The 22,413-nt window shown below is 36.4% G+C and overlaps 1 protein-coding gene across 3 annotated transcripts in view; it reads left to right on the forward strand.

The window, feature by feature from the left end:
- KMT2E (lysine methyltransferase 2E (inactive)) overlaps window positions 1-22,413 on the forward strand; it is an 89,041-nt gene that overhangs the window by 9,178 nt on the left and 57,450 nt on the right. For 2 of the 3 annotated variants that reach the window (XM_060107942.1, XM_060107944.1), the window contains exons 2-3: window positions 13,164-13,236; window positions 16,214-16,398. In XM_060107942.1, the coding sequence (XP_059963925.1) occupies window positions 16,328-16,398 (71 nt within the window). In that variant the 5' untranslated portion in view covers window positions 13,164-13,236; window positions 16,214-16,327. The remainder of the gene's footprint in view (window positions 1-13,163; window positions 13,237-16,213; window positions 16,399-22,413) is intronic. The other variant, XM_060107943.1, reaches the window with a different exon arrangement.

Below are 22,413 nucleotides of genomic sequence, written 5' to 3' on the forward strand. Positions count from 1 at the left end.
CTTAGCCCGTTGTTTTAAAAAAGTATAAAGGGAAAGGTGCAAAAACAAGTCCCATGTTGAATTAGAGGATTTTCTTTTAGGCCCAAAACCCCCAATCTGGACATGTAAAGTAGCACCCTATCGACTAAAGTTAAGAAACTAGAGTTATAATTGACTTGGGAGATCTTTTGTTTAAATATTCTTACTGTGGCCCAGGGACCACATGTATCATTTACATGGAGTGCTTATTAAAATGAACATTCTTGGGCCCCATTCCAGACCTACATAATCACATCTAGAGGGGCCTTGAATTTGCATTTGAGTACTAGTCTCAGCTGATTTTTACACTATTTTAGCTCCTGTCTTTTATATTACAGGTAGCCTCAGCCCCAGGGAGGTTAAATAATTTTCCCAAGATCATATTAGATTATGGTTGATCAAGAATTAAAATTTAGATCCTGATGCTTGGTGCTTTATACTTCTCCAAGAAACCATGCTGACTCTTCTCTTGAGAAGCCAGGCTTCTGGATTCTCTAAATGAGGAAATACTGGTCTTTGTGCAATGTCATGTGACAGACTCTAGTGCTTTTCTATATCCCAATTCAAGGTGATCTGTTGGTTTCTAGAAGAGTCTTGGATTGGAATTACAGCAGTACCAATTGGGATCAAGTTGTGGTGAGTCTTGAATGCCAGGATAAAAGAGTGGCTTTTATGGAAGAGCCACTGAAAAATTACCCTTGGGGAGTGATATATTAGGACATGCTTATTTACTCCTTAAAACTGTTAAGATTATGAAGGTAATATATACTTATTAAAAGAACTCAGTACTTCTTTAGAGGCCGTATTGCAGAGGGGTGAAGAGTAGAAACTCTAGAACCACGCTGCTTTAACTTGACTGCATTCAAACTAGGTTGTACTCCTGTGTGACCTTGGGCAAGTTACTTACCTTTTTGTGCCTTAGGTTCTTGATCTGCAAAATGGACATAATAATAGAGCCTGTCTTATAGAGTCTTTTTTATTAATTGGAATATAGTTGATATAGAGTTGTTTTGAAATTCTATGAGTTAATACGTATAAAATCTTGGTAAGCTCTATAAGTTGTTGCTGCTATAGTTGTTTCAGGAAAAAAGTGAGTCTCTGACTCCCATCCTTAGCTTCTCTCTTATGCTGAGGTGATGACTGTTTCTAATTTCTGTATTTTTCTTTTGGTGTTTTATGTAGATGCTGTAGAAGTTTCTTTAACCTTCGTTTAACCAACCTTCAGGATTAATATTCCTTCTGTAGGGCTTCCCTGGTGGCGCAGTGGTTGAGAGTCCGCCTGCTGATTCAGGGGACATGGGTTCGTGCCCCGGTCTGGGGGGATCCCACATGCCGCGGAGTGGCTGGGCCTGTGAGCCATGGCCACTGGGCCTGCGCGTCCGGGGCCTGTGCTCTGCAACGGGGCAGGCCGCAGCAGTGAGAGGCCCGCGTACCGCAAAAAAAAAAAAAAAAAAAAAAATTCCTTCTGTAAAAACGACAGATGCCCATGACATGTTGAATGATGTAAATAAACTACTCTCTGCCGCTGCCACTAGTTGAGTTGAATGTTGACAGTAGTCTTGTTTGTTCCCAAATTGGTGAATCCCATTGTACTTTTACTGTGTTTATACTAGGTATTACATAAAACAGAGATAAGTGAACGTGAAGAGAGAATTGTTTAAATGAAAACTAAGTTAAGTGCGTTGGAAAACTTGATAAAGGCAAACTAATTGCTGAAGAAAATTGTCAAGTTAGGTATTGGTAAGACAACTAAAAGATTATGGGGAAGAATAATAAAAATCTAGAAGGAAGTCTACATTCACACCGCTGCACAAGTGTCTAGGTGATTTCTTACCTTGGAATAATCTAAAACCAAAAACCATAGGTAATACATTATAGATATGGTTTCTACAAGAACGAGAACCCAGAATACAAATTAGGGGAGCCATATTCAAAAAATATTTTGACTTGACACCAAAATATTGATGAATGATATTATAAATTAAAAATACAGTCTTTATAATAATATATATTTATATATATATTTTTCATGATTCTCCATGTTAAATGACTGACTTTGATGAACTCAAACTTCTAGTCCCTATTTTTTGTATATAAATCCAGATTTCAATGTTTAATCCAAAACAGGATGGATGTTAACTGTATTCTGTAACTTTCTTTTTTCATTTAGTATCTTGTAGATCTAAAAATGTTCTTTCAGAATTAGACTCAGGTTTGTCCAATGGGGTTTATATGACCCTACCCAGATGAAATGACAGATTTCATTTGTCTCTAGAATTTAGCAGATACATTGACATGTTAAGATCCAATAGCCTTTGTTATCTTGTGAGATTTAAATTGTACTCTTCTTTAGGAGAGTGAAGTATTATAAATTATATTTATAACTCTGATAGTATTATAAATTAGATTCATATAGTGGCATATAGTTGAATGCCCTCTATGTGGAAGTATCATGGTAGCTACTAATTTTGGCTTGCTGATCTTGCACATATTTCCTAAGGGAAGTAGCTGATGATTGTGTTGGCTAATAAACCTGGGATCAGTTTGTTTCATTTCAAATTTCAGCCTGTAATTGTTTGGTGTGTTGTAACCTAGTTGTTCTATGTTAGCAGTAACTTTTTAGTTTTACATTAATGTAGTAACTGCTTGATTTTTAAATTCCGTGTTAAAACTGGCAGATTTTATGGATGTGGTGTGGTTGTGCCAAAACACGAAAGTTCTTTTGTTGTGTATTTACTTTGAGAGTATCTGAGAAGCTGTGGTATTTATCATTTAAATTTAATCTAGAGTCATGGTGGAGATTTCAGAAGACATTCTGCTGGTATAGCCTAAACTATCACTTAGAAGAAGTTTCAGGTTTATGCTTCTTATAGACTGAAGTAAGTGGTTCATTATGGATTTGGGCAAAAGTGTTTCTAGTTCGGTCCCTGATTTCACACAGCAACTTCTTTCTTCATGTTCAAATGACTTTTATAAGAGTGGCTGCTCAGCTCAGTACATGTGGATTATTTTTCATTTAATCTCTTCACATAAAGGTCTTTACAATGAAGTTTGAAAATGAAAGTGGGTGCAGCCTGTCTTATAGCAAATATACTGGTCACTATAGAGCTCGTTGTATCTACCAACTTCATTCTTTTTTTTTTTTTTTTTTTTTTTTTTTTTTTTTTTTTTTTTTTGCGGTATGCGGGCCTCTCACTGTTGTGGCCTCCCCCGTTGCGGAGCACAGGCTCCGGACGCGCAGGCTCAGCGGCCATGGCTCACGGGCCCAGCCGCTCCGCGGCATATGGGATCCTCCCAGACCGGGGCACGAACCCGTATCCCCTGCATCGGCAGGCGGACTCTCAACCACTTGCGCCACCAGGGAGGCCCTACCAACTTCATTCTTGACATTTTATTTCTTTCCTTATTGTAAAATTTCTCAGTGATTATATGCCTCTAAAAGCTTTTCTAATAGAGACTTAGATCTGTTAATGCCATAGTTCATTTTTGAGTAAGATACATAGACTTTTTCTCTAAGTTTCAACTCTCTAGTAGTAATACACCAGTCCTCCATTTTTAGGTTTTGGTTTTTGTTTTTATATTAACATATGAAGAGGGGGAAGCTGATCTTTGAACACTGTAAGCCCTGGGATCAAAGGACTGGGAAAAATTACATAAAAGTAAACGGTTTAAACATGGAAAGTATTTTTCCTTTTTTTATTCATTTTGGTCTCTTGCTGACTTTGTAGGTTGTTAGATACTTAGAAATTAAAGTACTCTTATTTTAGACTTAAGATTTGATAGTAAATTTTTAAATGTATTTATTTATTATTTATTTATTTTTTGGCCTGTGTTGGGTCTTTGTTGCTGCGCATGGACTTTCTCCAGTTGTGCTGAGTGGGGGCTACTCTTTGTTGCGGTGCTCAGGCTTCTCATTGCAGTGGCTTCTCTTGTTGTGGAGCACGGGCTCTAGGCCTACGGGCTTCAGTAGTTGTGGCTCACGGGCTCTTGAACGCAGGCTCAGTAGTTGTGGCGCACGGGCTTAGTTGCTCCGCGGCACGTGGGATCTTCCCGGACCAGAGCTTGAACCCGTGTCCCCTGCATTGGCAGGTGGATTCTTAACCACTGCGCCACCAGGGATGCCCCAAAATAAATATTTTAAACACATGTATTCTTTAACCATTTGTTCTTTCACGTGTTCTTTCACCATTTGTATGTCCTTGGTCGCCAACAATATTTGGACTGGAATTGATTAAATTATCTTTGGATTGGAAAATATAAACTTCATAGCTTTAATTCTAAGAGGCACAACACTAACATCCATAAATGAGTATCTACAGTGTATTTACATATCTTATTTTCCCTGCACAGCAACTCTGCCGGTAGATCTTTTACCCATTTTTCATGAGAGGCCTAGACAGTCTGAGGGTCACATAGCTAAAGAGGGACTGATCAAGAATTTTAATTCAAGTCATTTGAAAATCATCATAGCTTTCCACTGATCCTTAAAAAGGACTAGTTCTTGGCATGGTAATGAGAATACACAAATTATTAATCCAAGGCAGTTATTGAAGAAAACTATTCTAAGATACCCTTGATTATATTAGATTGTCATAGCTCATTTGAGGTGTCTTAAGAGCAACTTAATTTTCTCCCATCCTGAGGGTTGTCTTTTTGCCTTGTTTATGGTTTCCTTTGCTGTGCAAAAGCTTTGAAGTTTCATTAGGTCCCGTTTGTTTAGTTTTGTTTTTGTTTTCATTACTCTAGAAGGAAGGGCAGCTTAATGTTGTTCACTGCTCCTTCCCCAGCACTTAGAACAGTATCCAGGGAATAGTATGTGCTCAGTAAGTATGTTAAATGAATGAATTTGAATTTATTGTATTTTGAAAGAATAGTTGCCATAATCTGGCTGGAGTAATGCTTAACACTCAAGATTTCTTACATTGTTTGGAGACAAAGTACTCAGAACTTGATGGTGATAAGCTGGAAGAGTTGTTGGTCGTTGGAAGTTATTCAGATGATGAAGATCATGGTGGGGGCCACAGAAATTGAGGAAGAGTGAATCTGAAGCACTGGGGAGGCACAGAAGACGGGGTGACCAAATGTAATAGACTAGAGAAAGAACGATTAAAAAGAGAACTGGGGGCTTCCCTGGTGGTGCAGTGGTTGAGAGTCCGTCTGCTGATGCAGGGGACACGGGTTCGTGCCCCGGTCTGGGAGGATCCTGCATGCCGCGGAGCGGCTGGGCCCGTGAGCCATGGCCGCTGGGCCTGCGCGTCCGGAGCCTGTGCTCCACAACGGGAGAGGCCACAGCAGTGAGAGGCCCGCGTACCGCAAAAAAAAGAAAAAAAAAAAAAAGAGAGAACTGGGAGAAAAGCATACTAATAAAAACTGGAATGGAAGAGGTGTGTGAAAAAGATTCAGTTTGAAAGTTTGATTTGTGTAGTGATGGCAGGTATTTGAATAGATATATATCTTGTAGATGGCTAGGAATAGGAAATCAGGAATTAATGGTTATGTCCAAGTTTGGTGGAGACTAATAATGGGGAGGATTGAGCCTTAAAGGACAACCAGATTTTAGAGTAATAAGGGAGAAAGACGCAATTAAAAAAAAGGTTCCTAGGGCTTCCCTGGTGGCGCAGTGGTTGGGAGTCCGCCTGCCAATGCAGGGGACGTGGGTTCGTGCCCCGGTCCGGGAAGATCCCACATGCCGCGGGGCGGCTGGGCCCATGAGCCATGGCCGCTGAGCCTGCGCGTCCGGAGCCTGTGCTCCGCAACGGGAGAGGTCACAGCAGTGAGAGGCCCGCCTAATGCAAAAAAAAAAAAAAGGTTCCTAAAGGAAATCAGTCACTAACATTCTTTAATGGCAGATTTTTTGTTTTGTTTTTAAGGTATGTTCACGTTCATCTAAAAGGAGAGGAGAGGATTAAATGTGTTAAAGAAAGTGTGGTTTAAGCAAGAATAACTTAGGTGGTATCTTAGCCACTGTGTTCCAAGCCTTGAGAGCTAATATATAAATATTTCAGTTCTTGCTATAGAGTGAAGTAGGTGATCTATTTGGGGAAGCTGTATATCTCACATTTGTTTCCAAAAAGTGTGTCAAAATATAAACCAGTGGTTAAAAAAATGTAAGTAATATATTCTTCGGGAAGTTAAGAAGGGAAGAGATTAGTGTATAAGAGACCTTGTAGCTGTAACAGTTTTTTGAGTTAACGTAGTCAAATTTTTGTTTGCAGATAAGGAAACAGTGCTCAGGAGGTTGATCTGCTGGAGATCTCAAAGCTAGTTTTGTGGCAGAGATGTCAAAATTGGGAAGTTGAGGCTTCAAGGAAGTGCTGGTACTTGAACAATCCTCGAAGGTTTAATAAGATTTTTATTTATAGAGTGGGATGGATATAAATAGAGGAAAATGACTTTTGAAAACTTGAAGGAGAATGAACAAGGATATGCCAACAATCACAAAAAGACTGACATAATCAGTGGATTTATATATTGGGATATTAGTATGGAACAGGGTAACCTGATAATGCCAAGATTAGGAATCTGTTATTACTGTGAGCTATTATGCTTTTTTTTTTTTTTTTTTTTTTTTGCGCAGTACGCTGGCCTCTCACTGTTGTGGCCTCTCCCATTGAGGAGCACAGGCTCCAGACGCGCAGGCTCAGCGGCCATGGCTCACGGGCCCAGTCGCTCCGCGGCATGTGGGATCCTCCCAGACCGGGGCACGAACCCGTGTCCCCTGCATCGGCAGGCGGACTCTCAACCACTGCGCCACCAGGGAAGCCCGCTATTATGCTTTTTTGAAGAGGGCAAAATTAGGAAACTAGTGGGCTTTGAAGTATATTCAATGTTTCAGCAAGTGTTCTAAAATAGAGCGCTGGAGCAAATGTCTTTCTTCTTTCTTTTTTTTTTAAGACATCCAGGCCACATCCCAGACCTACTTAATCAGAATCTCTAGGGTGAGGCCTATGAATCTGTTATTTTCAACCCCTAACCCCAGGTATATGAAAAGCGGCATTTTGTGGATCTATGTTTGAGAACCACTGGTTTAAAGGTCAAGTCAGAATAGGACGAGAGACTACTTAGAAACTTATTCTGGTAACCTAGGTCTGAGATAAGAAAATGTAGACAGTAGGATCAGAAAGGTTTGCTTAAATCCTATTAATTAATTAGATTTGATGCACATTGTTTTTCTGTAGGGAAATGAGAGGATTCAAGGTTCAGACTAAAACAAATGATTGAAATAGTGATAGAAGGAATACTTAGTTCATCCTGAAGAGTGAGGACCTTGTTTTGCTTGAGATTAGAATCAAGAATGAGAGAATAAAATTATTGCCGAGTTTGTTTCAGTCAAAAAGTATGCCTTTTCCTGGTGACATACTTATTTGAAAGCTAAAAAGGCAAGAATGAACCAGCTTGATTGTATAGGTTGAGTGACTAAAAGATAAATGCAGGATTTTTATTGTTGATTTTGTTTGATTTTTAATTACAATGTTTTAACACTACTTTTTGGAAGACTGTTTTTTTGTTTGTTTTTGTTTTTTGCCTTTGGACAAGAGAATTCACCAGTGCGATAAGGTTTTTATGTCACATGTTGAGTCAATAAGTATTTTCTTTTAGCCAATGATTTTCAAACTATTCTTCAGGAATTCTTAGGTTTTTAATGGAAGTTAACTGGTAGGTGGGAGGATGTTCAGGCAGGGACATTCCCTTGCCACCTTCTTTAACTGCAGACATAGCAAATAATGAAGTAAAAAAGCAAATAATGGGCCTACTGTGCCCATTAACAAATATCATTAATCACTGGGGCCACCTCCCATTTGTATCTGGCTGTAGCCTCCTTAACACAACATTTAAAGTTGACACTAGCAATCACTGGGAAAAGCATAGGAGATTAAAATGTTTTTTTAATCCTAGAATAAAAATAGATGATTAGATTTCTGTGTAAGATTTTATTTGTAGGAAAGTTTCTATCAATAGTCAAAGTTTGAAGGCCACAATTTTAATGTCACTTTTAAAAGTTTTAATTTTGAGGCAATTGTAAGAAATAATAGAAATTCTGTATCCTTTCCCTGGTTTCCCTCAGTGGTAACATCTTGCAAAACTGTAGCACAATATGACCACAATATTGACATTGATTCAGTTCACCCATTATGTTCAGATTTCCCTAGTTGTACTTGTACTTGTGTGTGTGTGTATATAGTTCTTTTCATTTTTATCATATGTAGGTTCGTATCTCCACCACCACAGTTAAGATGCAGAACAGTTCTATCACCACAAGGATCCCTGGTGATGTGCTCTTACTACCACACTATTTATTCTTTGTTTCTATAATTTGTCATTCAAGAATGTTAGATAAATGAAATTATACAGTATGTGTGACATTTTTGAGATTGGCTTTGTTTCACTCAGTACAGTTTCCTTGAGATTCATCCAAGGTATTGCATGTATCTGTAGTTCATTCCTTTATAATGCTAAGTAGTGTTCCACTTAATGTTATTTTCTCACTTCGTAGCTACCCCATAGAACATGCAGCTTCAGACTTTACCTTTTAAACCTGCAGAACATATTGTCTCTCATTTTCTTTTGTTAAGTTCCCTGACTCTGTTTTCTTTTATTATCTCAATCCCCAGCTCTGTTAGGACTATTGGGAGCACAGTTTAAAAATTGCTCATGTAGACAACAATTTCTTTTTTTTTTTTTTTTTTAACTAAAGGAAGGTTTAGAACCCACTGAAGGTATGTGGTGTTATGCTTTACAGTACTCATTACTTTTGTACATAAAAGTAAGATTTTAAGGAATTGGGAAGATGAAGTTCTTAAATTTGAAGATTCTTTTTCTTCTGTGTTTGTTTATCAAGCAGTACATTCTACAACATATAGTCGTGGGCCACATGGCAAGTAGAAAGTGGGAATAGGTAACTGTTTAGAATGAAATCACTTTTGTTAACTTATATAGTCGGGTATGAACAAAGACTGAACTCATTCTAGAAATAGTTTGTGTGTGTAGGAAACAGAAATTGTACATTTGCACCCAGAGACTAACCAGTTACCAATCACTGAATTGCTTCAAAGGCTGCATTTTATTAGATTTTACACCAGAGGTTAGTGAAATCCAACACTTTAGGGAATGATGAATACTGTTTTAAAATAATGACGTGGTACATTAAAAAACTGGATAGTATTGAAATTAATTATTTTATGAAATTAATTATTTTAATTCAAGGTTGTTTTGGGGTGGTAATGGAGGAGTGTACCAGTACTTTGACAGAGTGAAGAATTGGTGTTCAGAATAGCTTCCCAAACCTCATTATATGATGCCAAACAGTTCACAATATCATATTCACCATCAACATTTCTCATCATTATGGTACATGTGTTACATTCTATGAACCAACATTGGCACATCATTATCAACCAAAATTTACACTAAGCCTCACTCTTTGTATTCATTTTTTTTAAAGGTTGTACTTCTAGATACTTTAATTTATTTTGATTACAATATCAAATCTCTAGTGAGCTGAAGATAAGGTAAACTGGGTTGCAAGGTAAGCCAGTGTGAAGTAATGCCAAATACTGGCTGATTTGGGAAAGTGCCTCATTCTTAGCTGTATAGGGGTGGTTTGGTGCTTGTTGGGTAATGTCATGAGGGTTGACATTGGCTTATTCTTTAAAGAATTTACTCTTACTAGAGCCAATCTTGTTTTGACAAAAATTCTGTAAAAAGGATTTCAAGGGCCTGATGCCCTAGTTATTTTAACCATTACTCTGTTTTTATTTTAAGAAAATAATCAAAACAGTATGTTTAGAGTTTATAATAAAGAGGTTTGGCTGTTGGCTTTTTTTTTTTCTTTTTTTTTCCCCTCCCTTCTCCTTTTTTTGGCCATACCACACAGCATGTGGAATCTTAGTTCCCCGACCTGGGATCAGCCGGGCCCCCTGCAGTGGAAGCGTGGAGTCTTAGCGGTTGGACCGCCAGCGAAGTCCCTGGCTGTTAACTTTTTAAGTGAAGCTACTTCTATCACATTCTCTGATTTGCAGTCCAACACGGAAGCATCCTTTCTCCTTTACTGACAAGAATGGATTCTAGAATAGATCAGAAATTCTTAATAGTTTACTTGACTTTTACAAGTATAATAGCTGAGAACTGTTCTCCAATACTTTTTTTTTCTTTTCGTTTAACGGTTTATTACAGGATATTGACTATAGTTCCCTGTGCTATACAGTAGGATCTTGTTGTTTATCTATTTTATATATAGTAGTTGGTGTCTGCTAATCCCAAACTCCTAATTTATTCCTCCCCAACCCCCTTTCCCTTTGGTAACCATAAATTTGTTTTTTATGTCTGTGAGTCTGTTTCTGTTTTGTAAATAAGTTCATTTGTATCATGTTTTAGATTCCAGTGACGTTGTAAGTGATATCATATGGTCCAGTACTCATCTTTTTAAGGACTTTTCCTAAATATTTAATTCCCAGTAATGTTATCTGGTTATCATAGCTAATAATTAACTGAGTGGCACACAGATTCCTTGAAGCAATTCAGAAATATGTTTTATGATTATTCCTATTTACAGATGAGGAACTAAGGCTTCAAGAGAATCAGTAACCATTATTAATAGGTGGCAGAGTGTGAAAATTGAAGCATTGCTATTTTGATATTGAATTTAGAACTAGTGGTCGGAATTGTACTAAAATACGATATGGTGAAACTCTTTGAAACTCTCGTATAGAGCCAGAAACTGTGTGTTTTGAACACTGAATTTCATATATAGGTTTCCATTTTTCATGTAGGTCCATCAGCATTAATCCTGACTACCAGAAGAAAGATTTTTTAAATAGAGAGTTTATTTGCTATAAAAGATTATAGTGTAAGTTGAATTGGTGAAATTCTTTATCTCTAGGAATGAAATGGTTATCAAAGGGAGACTCAAGTTAAAATTCAACTGGTTAGATAGGTGGTCTTTGCTTAACAAATAGATGTATATAAGGAATTGAGTATACTTATGTATACATTAGTAATCTCAAATTTGGAGCCTGGTTCCCTTAACTTTTGGATTGCTTTCAGTTCACTAGCAAGGCATCTGTTTGTTCCTGAAAAATAATAGGGAATTTAAATATTTTTATCCTTTGAGTATGTGCTTTGCACTGTCCCTGAAATATTTTAAATGCAAATTTTAGACTTTGAGCCCATGCATCTTTACTTAATTTGTAGTGTTTTAATGCATTGCTGTGGAATGCATGTAGGTTTATTAAGTAGATTAGGTTTTGGGGAGGAGCAAAGTAGATTTTGTTACTGTTGTTTCATTTAGTGTGCCAGAATGAATGCAGTCCATATGTTCTGCAGTGAAACAGTTATGTAGTTATTTAATTTCTCCTCTTTTTGAGCGAGGCAGTTGTCAGTTTTTCCCCCTTAACTGTAAATTCTGGATTTTATTTTATTTATTTTACCAATCATCTGGCAAATTTTAATTTCAGGGAAACTACTGTGTAGGTTCTGGAATCAGACTGTTAGGGTTCAAAACCTGATTCTTCTATTTATTAGCTATGGAACTTTGGACAAGTTTAACTTCTCTGCCTTATCTGTAAAATGGGGTAATAAATGTACCTATGCCATAGGCTCATTGTGAGGATTAAGCGTTGTAAGCAGTATTTATCATCATTATTATTATAACCTCTATTTGGGGACGTTTGAGTATCAGGTAGGTGCTTATAGAGCACTGGCTAATACTAACATTCACCCAGTTAGAGAAATACATAGTTCATTCTATTATTCTTTTTAGAATCTGATATTTATCTGTCATTTTGATTATCAGGACTAGTCTGTTAATGTGATTGTAAAATTTAAAGTGTAAGATGATCAGCCTAACCTGCCTCCATTTATAGTTGAGGCCCAGAATAGTGAAATGAGTTGACCAGAGTTTCGTAGGTAGTAACTTGGTAATAGATTTTGATTAACTAGTATCCTTTTTTGTTATACCTTAGTCAAAGCTATAAGTAAAATTAAAATCATAAATGAATAATGAGGGCAGTTTAATTTCTGATTTATAAGAAAATCTCAGGTATGTGGTACCTCACAATTTCTTTCAAGTTTCTTTGTTTCATTTCTATTAGTAATTCAGCCCCAGATTCACCTGCTTATTCTCTTGTTACATGTCCAAAATGTAAACATGGATTTAATTTTAAATATTTATTGAGCTCTGTGTAAGGTGTTTATTAAGGACTGAAGGGTAATAATAAATGACCCTTTCCTCGAAGAGATTATGTTAAATTGGGTTGGGCCCTTTATTTGTAATTTTAGAAAAAAATTTTCCTCATATTTTCATCTTTTTTGCCTTTTGGGTATCATATTTATCTTTTCAGTGGTATTTTTTTGTTTTTTGAACTTCTTTTTTTTTTTTTTTTTTTTTTGCATTACGTGGGCTTCTCACTGCTGTGGCCTCTCCCGTTGCGGAGCACAGGCTCTGGACATGCAGGCCCAGCAGCCATGGCTCACGGGCCCAGCCGCTCCGCGGCATGTGGGATCCTCCCAGACCGGGGCACGAACCCGCGTCCCCTGCATCGGCAGGCGGACTCTCAACCACTGCGCCACCAGGGAAGCCCTGAACTTCTTAATGTGGTCTTAAAAGCAGCCTCAGTTTTCCAGTTCTTCTGATAAACTGTTTTCTAATTTAATTGCTTTTCCTTCTTGCCTTTTATCTCATTTTTGCTACTTTAGGGTTTTGTTTGGTTTGATTTTGGTATCAATGCCTCTGCTAAATCTGTGGGGTTGTTTTGTTTGTTTTTTGTTTGTTTTGTATTTTTTGTTTTTTGTGTGTGTTTTTGGCTGTGCCACGAGGCTTGTGGGATCTTAGTTCCCTGACTAGGGATTGAACCCACACCTCAGCAGTGAAAGTGCAGAGTCCTAATCACTGAACCACCAGGGAATTCCCCTAAATCTGTTTTTAATATCGGTGTTTCCCAGTTTCTTTCCAGTTTGATTTGGTATTTAGCATTGTTTCCTTTACTTGTGTTGTTTACATTCATTTGTATAAAAGAGTGAAGAATAAATTTTTTTTTTAAGAATTAGTTGCTGTCTTTGATTTTAGGTTCCATGTTAGAAGTATCAATACCTATAATTTTATGCCATTTATAAACAGCTCAATACTCCTATGTTCACTTGGTTTCTAGGTCTATTCTGGATAGCAGGTTTTGTGAAGACATTTATTCTTTCTTGGACCTCAGATTTACCAGACATCTCATGGTATTTCCTTTTATATTATTTCTTTAATGGCTGCCATTTATTCTCAATGTATTTTGTATATATTTTACTTGCCAGTTGTATAACCAGTTTTTTGTTCACATGTAAGATATGAAAGCTTTGTGGTAGTTGTTTGTATCATGTTGAATTTTTTTCTCTAGTTATGCCTATGTTATAAGCTCACATCTTTTCCGTTTACTACATTGTCTTTCCCTTTCTTTTTTTCTTATTTTTAAAGACCCTAATGAATTTATGCTTTAAGTATCAGCTGGATTTTTAAACAACGTGAGTTTTCTGGCTATGGAGTTTTTGATATTAATGAATATAGTGAAATATTTGCCACTTTATGGTCTCAATAGATATGACCTCTTGCCTTCTTAGCTCTTGTGAGAAAATTTGTGAGATCATCTTGTTTGCTGCATCAAACTCAGAGTCTGTGGTTCTGTTACAGATGTGATGATGAGTTGTTATCCTGGGGATGAGCTTCTGTGATTCTAGATGAGAGATGCATTTCTGGAAAAGGTGTCATGTGGTTGTTTTTATAGCGTGTAATTGTATAGGTTGACAACTCACTTGGTTAATGAGGCCAGAACTGCAGTTTCATCCTGGGTGCTCTAATTCATTCACCAGTTCTTTGTAGAGTGCCTTTTATGTTCTACGCACTGTGCAGGATTTGAGAGACAGGCAGTAATCACAAAAATATAAGCCATTGTCTGAAATAAGCTTATGGCAAGCTCTTCACTGCTATTTAAAAACAGCTCAAATATAGTGTTTATTGAGGACTGTATATTTATATAAAAATGGGGGACACTATTAAATACGTATTCAAATAAATTGTTTTAGGTTGGAAATATTACTCAGTTACCTAAAAGAATACATAATTATTTGACTTCTGCTTTCTAGTTTCTGCCTCTGGTTTTAAAAAACATACAACGAAATATTTAACAACATATACCTAAAATATAAGATTTCCTATGAGTCTAATGTTAAGGTAAGCTGAGCTAAAGAAAACTTCTACCAACTAGATGCTACCAACAGGAGGAGAATTTTTGTTTTTAATTTTAATTATCTGTTCTTAGGTCCAAGTTTTCAGTATTTTAAAGAAATACAGAATAATATAACATTTGATTTATATATTGCTTGCATTTTGTCATTTAGAATCTAATTTTATAATTTTATAGCTTTGTGCAGGTTAATAAATATAGCTTTTTATGAAATAATTCTAAAACAGTTGCAGGTACAGAAAAGGAGGTAGGGCAGTTTTTCCTTTTTCTCACCCTGCTTTAATTGTTTTTAGAGGATGATTTTTTTTTTTAAGAGGATGATTTTAATTTGGTGAAAACTGTAAAATCGTAGCAAATAGAGAACCATAATTACATACTTTATTTTCAAAAACTATTAGGAGATTCTCTTTAAATGAGAGCTAAAGAGTTTTTTATCCACACAGTTTTTTGGTTATGAAATAAGAGCAACTCTTCTTATGTGACTACCACTTATTGATTGCTAAATATGCATAATGCAGTGTATGAAATGCTTTACAGTCATTATTTCATTTTCTTCACAGAAATCGTAGGAGGATATATACCCATTTTATAAACAAGGAACCTGAGGCTTAGAGTGGTTAAATAACTTGCCTAGCTCACACATCTACTGTTAGAGAGTTAGAGATAGGCTCCAATGCTCATGTTTTTCACTTTTAAGTGCAATTGCCTGTTATTGTATATTTTTGTTATAACTTGAAATCTAGTAGCTCTCCCCCAGTTATACATGGTTTAAAAGTAAAGGCTCGTTTTCTTAGACAATTCAAACCACTATTACCTCGTTATTTCCATATTTTAGTATTTTTTTCCCATAAGATATGAGCTCGCAGTCTGCATCATCTGTGAAATAGGAATTAACCTGAGTAGATATTCTCAAGCTTACTTGTAAAAATTAAAGGTAAATACAAGAACTGCTATTTGAAGAAACACTTCTCTTCAGTATTTCAGGTATAACCTGAGAGGGACAATGTTGACTGTTTCTCTTGTTTATATGGTTATCTCTATCTGCTTTGTTCTGAGTTGTACCGTATCATTGCTGAAAATATTTCGAGTAGATATTTCACATATAGTACATATAGCAGGTGTTAAACAGTGAATTTAGATTCGAAAAATTGTTACGGAAGCTGAATATGTTTTTGTTACTATGGGTAAGTTTGTTTAAAATAAGTATTCAAGTATATGACAAGAATATTTAAAAATATTCAAGTATATTTCTCTTCTAATTGTCTGTACTAGGGATCACTAACTCATGGGAGAAAACTGGAGAAATAAACTCCCTCCATATACATGTATTTATGTCGTATGGAAAATCACAGCCACTATAAAACAATTGACTTTATTACAAATAAAATAGATTTTAAAAAAAATATATAAACAATAGAGTAGAATTGGTTCAAATTCTGGTTTTATCTCTTAAACTGAGCAACTTTGGTTATGTTATTTAACCTTAGTTGCTTTTGAATTCCTCGGTGCTAAAATGGAGATCCCTATCTCAGAGTTGTGAGAATTAAATAGACCATCCATGTAAAAGCTTAGTATGATGCTTAGTCCACAGTAAGTCTCAATATTTGTTAGTTTATTGTTAAATCATTCACTGAACCAAGAAGACTTATTTTTGGATAGTGCTATAAGAAATTGTTTTATCTTTCAAAATGAATAATATTTGTTGGTTCCTCACTAAGCAATATGCCTTAGTAATCCTTCTTTTGGCATCCTAAATTCATTCCCTAAGGAAGATTATGATTCAGAAACTTTTCTTTTGATCATAATCTCATAACTTAATTCCAGAAACATAAACAAAATGAGCAAATTCCAATTGGTATTGATATTTTAATAAAGAATGCTTTCTTCATGTATTTTACTTACCTTTGTTATAGGTTGACTGTTGCTGGGAATATGAAGATGATTCTTAACTTTTGGTTCCCTTTTCTTTTAAATAGGGTTTGTGGATGCACTTAGATGTTTGCAATGAGCACTGTGGCTGGCATGCCCCAGTGTTTTGGATACCAATGCATAGGACTCCATAGTAATCGAATTTACCAGAGGCGAACGTCATGAGCATAGTGATCCCATTGGGGGTTGATACAGCAGAAGCGTCATACTTGGAAATGGCTGCAGGCTCAGAGTAAGTATTTAAATTAAAGGTATTTTGGATAGGGAAGGGCAAAACATTTCATGTAATCATTTTAGCACAACCAAGCACAACCAAGCACTGCTTGATTTGCATTTATATTTTTTCTCATTTTAGACTCTTGGCTAAAATAAAATGTCAGAAGGTTAAAGGCAAAAATTCCTTTAACTAAACTTACTTTGTAAATAACTTTTGAGCCAAAATGCTCTATCTTTTTCAGATTTTTTTTGTCTTTTCCATTTGCTAATTGTTGACATCAAGAGTCAAGGTAACAGGTTATTTTTTTTTTTAAATTGTAAGATCTTTCATGTTTATATTGGAAAATTAATTTGGTTTTAAATTTGAATCTTAAAAAATTGTGATATCCATTTAAACACAGTAATTACTTCATTTTTTAAAAAGTTGAGTTGAAAAATAAAATTCAGGCCATTTTTAAATAAGAAAAAGGGAGTATTTCCTTCTAGATGTGTACTTTGCCACTTACTGCTGTTATGGGAGCCATTTCTGAGGGATTCAGTGAAAGGTTCTTCCTTGCCTCTAACTCTTTGGTCTTGGCAGTTGTGTGGATAGACTTCATTTTATTTTGATCTTGAAAGACCACTACATTATTAACACTAAGTCATTGCTGTGAAAATTGATTGTTTTTGGAAATTGCAAGGGGTTCATGTGACAGTGTTGGAATCTAAAGGATGGAAAGATGCATATGTTTGCTCTCGGATTCAATATGTAGTTGTATTGTGCTAAATGGGACGCTCATTGACCAGAAAGCTGAATTCAAGTTTAAAAAAAAAACAACAAATTTATTTATTTTTGAGCTCCTAAAACTGGTATGTAGAAAGGACAAAAACTGCAGTTAATATTCTCCTTTTGCTGGCATTTCAAATGGTCTAGAAGTGTTTTCACCACTCCTGCTTCTGCCATTGAGAAAGACTCAGGGATGCTCTCTAGTATTCCTGTAATATGCTACATAGTCCTTTTAACTATATGATTATTATAATACAGTTTTTAAAAGCCATTTTTTTACACTATGCGTTAAGTTATTTTTGTTGTAAAGTAATAGATTCCCAAACATGGCACTCTTACGACAGTTGATTGACATTCATTCCGCCCAGGTAGTGACACTGCTAAGGAAGGAAAGAACCTGGAAGCAGGGCTTGACAGGCAAGAGGTTCCCAGGCTAAAGCACTAGTTTTTCTTAATGTATAGCATCTGATAGATGCAAATCTATATCTGATGATAGTTACAGGCATTTATTGGTGATAATCAAAGATTCTTTGCTTCCTAAAAATATTCACCTTGACAGTCTTTTTTTTTTTTTTTTTTGCGGTATGCGGGCCTCTCACTGTTGTGGCCTCCCCCGTTGCGGAGCACAGGCTCCGGACGCGCAGGCTCCGGACGCGCAGGCCCAGCGGCCATGGCCCACGGGCCCAGCCGCTCCGCGGCACATGGGATCCTCCCAGACCGGGGCACGAACCCGTATCCCCTGCATCGGCAGGCGGACTCTCAACCACTTGCGCCACCAGGGAGGCCCTTGACAGTCTTTTTTTAAATTGGCCTCTTAAGCACTGAATACAAGATGTAGTTTATGAAATATTATTTATATACCAGGTAGGAATTAGTCCAGTATACAGTGTGAGATACACCTTTGCCTTGTTTGCATGTTTAGTATGTGTACTGTAAGGCAATTCACAAACAGAATGAAAGCCGCATATTAATTATACAGTTAAAAGAGAATGAATAATATATTTAAAGAGGGCAGGTAGGGGATTGCTTTCTGCCTATGTTCTTTATTAAATGCATTTATAGAGCATGTATAGAAAAAGTATGATTTATATTGTGGAGCCAAATCTTTCCTAATATAAATGTGGCTATTTTTATTATAAAAAAATGATCAATTTGTAGGTAGTTACAGAATGACATATTTTTTTTTTTTTTTTTTTTTTTTTTTTTTTGGTACGTGGGCCTCTCACTGTTGTGGCCTCTCCCGTTGTGGAGCACTGGCTCCAGGCTCAGCAGCCATGGCTCACAGGCCCAGCCGCTCTGCGGCATGTGGGATCCTCCCAGACTGGGGCACGAACCCGTGTCCCCTGCATCAGCAGGCGGACTCTCAACCACTGCGCCACCAGGGAAGCCCCAAAATGACTCTTTTTTTAAAGAACATTTCTGTTTTAGGAAATTAGTTTTTTCTATTCCACATACAAGTATATGTCCTTTGGGCATAGTATCCTCTACTCAGTGGACACAGAAAGGATAGCTGGTACCAGTTTCTATTATATGACAGCTATCAGAATTTTTGTGGTTTAATTTTCAAACTTAAAAACTTTTCTCTCTATGTATGTATAAATATATAAAACCTGGAAGCTTAAAAAGATCCTTAAATCACATCAGCCCACCACCCATTCCCACAGATACATAAAGCTTTTGGAGCTGTTTTCATAAGAAATGTTGATGGAATTAACAAGTTGCTTCCTTTATTTCAAGTACGTAATCAGAAGATACTATAGTTGTGTTGATGCAGGATCCTGTGAAGCTACATAATTATTTCAAAATGTTTTTTAAAAAGAGAGAAAATTACACTTTATTACACTCATGTGGCTATATAATGTTATTAATTATATGTTATATATTTTTAAATATAGTACTGCTAAATTATATCACTAATAAATTAAACTAATTTAAGTTTAGGAGGTACTTGATGATTGCTTATTGAGTGAATTAGTGTACTAGACCAAATTTATACTCACTTCTAAGGCTGTAAAGGGGAATTTATTTGATCTCTTAATGTTCATCTAGTCTGGGTTCATCTAGATAGAGTTCATGCTATCTGTAGCATTTTATAGATAGGAAATTGAAGGTCTGGTTCAGGATCTATGAAGAATGGGTTTACTAAGCTCTAGTCTGGTATTTTCATACTCAGTAACGTTTGCTTTTGGATTATTGTGTCTCTAAAATAAGACTCATTATTCCCATCAAGTCCAGCTTCTTTGTTACATATTTCTTTTCCTCTCATTACTAAGTTTTAAAAAATCCTGGGTTTGTTTTACCTTTCCTGCAGAGTTAGGGATCCTGTACTTTGCTTTTTTCTGTTCCCCATTACCCTGCCATGAGTTGGTTTTACACATCCAGTGCCTCTCAGTTCAAACTAGCCTCATTTCAGGTGTTCAGTAGCACATGTCTAGAGGCTGCTGTATTGGATAGAGAAGTTCTAGACCAAATAACAAAGTATAGGCTCTCAGAAGAGAGAAGAACAGTGAAGCCTAGGCTAGTTATAAAAATTCTAAGTGAGATCTTAATGATCTGTTTCTTTCTGAATAAGAAAGATAAAGATGTAAGTATGAGGTGTAGATATTATTTTCAAATTATAGGTGAGGAAACTGAAGTCACAGAGCAGTTAAGTGGCAGAGGCAGAACTTATTGATGTGTTGATTTTAGGCTTATTTCTATTATAGCTCCTTTTCTAATACTGTTACAAAAAGTGATATATGTAACAACTGATTTATTTTGATACATGGTTCATGTAAGTAGTAGCTTCAGTTTTAGGAGTAGTAAATTCAGTGTAATATATGACTGCATGTAACAGAGGTATTCTCCTCAGGTCTCTGCTCAAAGATAAGAAATATGAAAGAAAACCTAGACTCCATTACCACTAGATAGATAGGAAAGTGAGCCAGAGTTTGGCCATTTATTAGAATTGTGTGTTTTTTATCCTAATTGGTAGAAATTGACCTGTTCTGTTGCTTCTTACCTATTTTACGTCTGACATTCCATCTGAATTACTAAATTGGTTAAAGAAGCAAAGATGAGAAACCCTTCTGGAGCTGGGAAGTGGGAAGAGGTATAAATGGGGAGTGTTAAATGTATTCTCTCCTAGCCTTTTTAAAAAACAAGAGCCAAATTACTTTTTCCTCTCAGACACCGGGAACATGATTGCTAACGTTGTATTCCTTTTAACATTATTATTACTACCAAATATTCCTATAGAAGTCTTTATAATGAGCTTTTATATAATTATGTGTATTTTTGGATGAGGTAGACAAATTAGTAAATGTGACATATCTAAGTTGTAGGTGAATTATTTTGGAGGAGGGCTTTTAGTACTATGCCTGGCAATACAGTAAATGCCTCTTTGTTGACTTGAGAGTACTAAAGAGAGATATCTGGGTTTTCAGTTTTGTTTTGCCACTAACATACTTACTTATGGTAGACTTAAGCCACTTAATTATGGTAGGCTTTTGTGTCTTCATTTGAAAAACAGGGCTTGGATTGAAATATTACTGTGACTCTTTCTGACTCCAAATTTCTGAGATTCAGCACATTTTTACTATATTTTGTTTATAGTATTTGATACTAAGTTATTTCAGTGTCACTAGAGCCACCTGCTGACAGAATTGATTAATTTGTTGAAGTGTTTGGTTGCTTTTAGTCTGAATTTCTGTAGTTGAAGATACTAAAATGTTTTGTGTATAATGAAATGTTTTCAGTAGCTTTTTACTTGTTCATGTTCCACTAGTACTTAACATTTCTGCTTATGATTTCTTTACATTTAATCTGCTATCAAGAAGCTAATACTTTCTGCTGCTCTTAAAGTGTTGATTTGCTTATCCTAATTTGGAAGTGCTTTCATTTTAATGTGATTTTGTTTTAATATTCACAAGCCTGTTTTAAAGTACTGTCTTAGCATTGTTTAGGACGGTTCTTAGAATGACGTTGAATTTCTCATTTGCTTTATACTTAATAATAAAAACATTTTTTCTCTAATTTTTTTTCCCACTTGTGATACTGATTACAGAGCTCACTGCATTCATAGAGTTGTCTGTAACATACTGTGTAATACCTCTTCATAACCCCAGCAAAAAGTTGGGCAGGTATTATTCCCATTTGGCAAAAGAAATGCAGCTCAAGGAGATAACAGACTTAATTAACTAAGGCCATAGTTAATAAAAAAGACCATAGTTAATAAAAAATAAGAGAGTTAAACCCGAGGCTGCTTGGCTCCAGATCCATTTTGCCACGTAGATCCAAAGAGCTAAGTTTTCTTAACGGATGAGTTAAATGAAGTAAAATGCCACATGTGATAAACTGATGACAATTGTCACACCAAACCTCTCCATTTAAAAACATTTCTTGTATACTATTGTAGTCTGTGTAATTTTAATATATCTTTAAAAAGTAATATAACAAGAATGATAGACATGTTTTGATCACAGATCTGAAGGAGCATACTGAGAACTCATGGAGATCTTTCACATTCATTACTATAACAATTAGGGAGCCAGTCTGTCCATGTGCAGTTACTGATACCCATGTGTCTGTTATTGAATATTTTAACATTAAAAGGAAAATTAGAGGTTTCACCTAAAACAGTGGTATAAGCTTCTCATTAAAATCCAACTATAGGGCCTCCCTGGTGGCGCAGTGGTTAAGAGTCCGCCTGCCGATGCAGGGGATACGGGTTCGTGCCCCGGTCTGGGAGGATCCCACATGCCGCGGAGCGGCTGGGCCCGTGAGCCATGGCCGCTGGGCCTGCGCATCCGGAGCCTGTGCTCCGCAACGGGAGAGGCCACAACAGTGAGAGGCCCGCATACCGCAAAAAGAAAAAAAAAAAAAAATCCAACTATATTTTGTAGGTTTATACAGGGAAGAAATTAAATTTTTTTCTTTTTTTTTTTTGCGGTACACGAGCCTCTTACTGTTGTGGCATCTCCCGTTGCGGAGCACAGGCTCCGGACGTGCAGGCCCAGCGGCCATGGCTCACGGACGGGCCCAGCCACTCCACGGCACGTGGGATCTTCCTGGACCGGGGCATGAACCCACGTCCCCTGCATCGGCAGGCAGACTCTCAACCACTGCGCCACCAGGGAAGCCCTGTTTCCACATTTTGCATATCTAACTTCACACTCAAACTCAGTTTACCTGTACTTCTCAGCCTCCATAATTATGTGAGCTGATTCCTTATAATAAATTATATATATAAATAAAATAATTCTTATTTACACAGCCTTTTATTTA

This window comes from Mesoplodon densirostris, chromosome 9, assembly GCF_025265405.1.
Source record: "Mesoplodon densirostris isolate mMesDen1 chromosome 9, mMesDen1 primary haplotype, whole genome shotgun sequence".
Classification (NCBI taxonomy): Eukaryota; Metazoa; Chordata; class Mammalia; order Artiodactyla; family Ziphiidae; genus Mesoplodon; species Mesoplodon densirostris.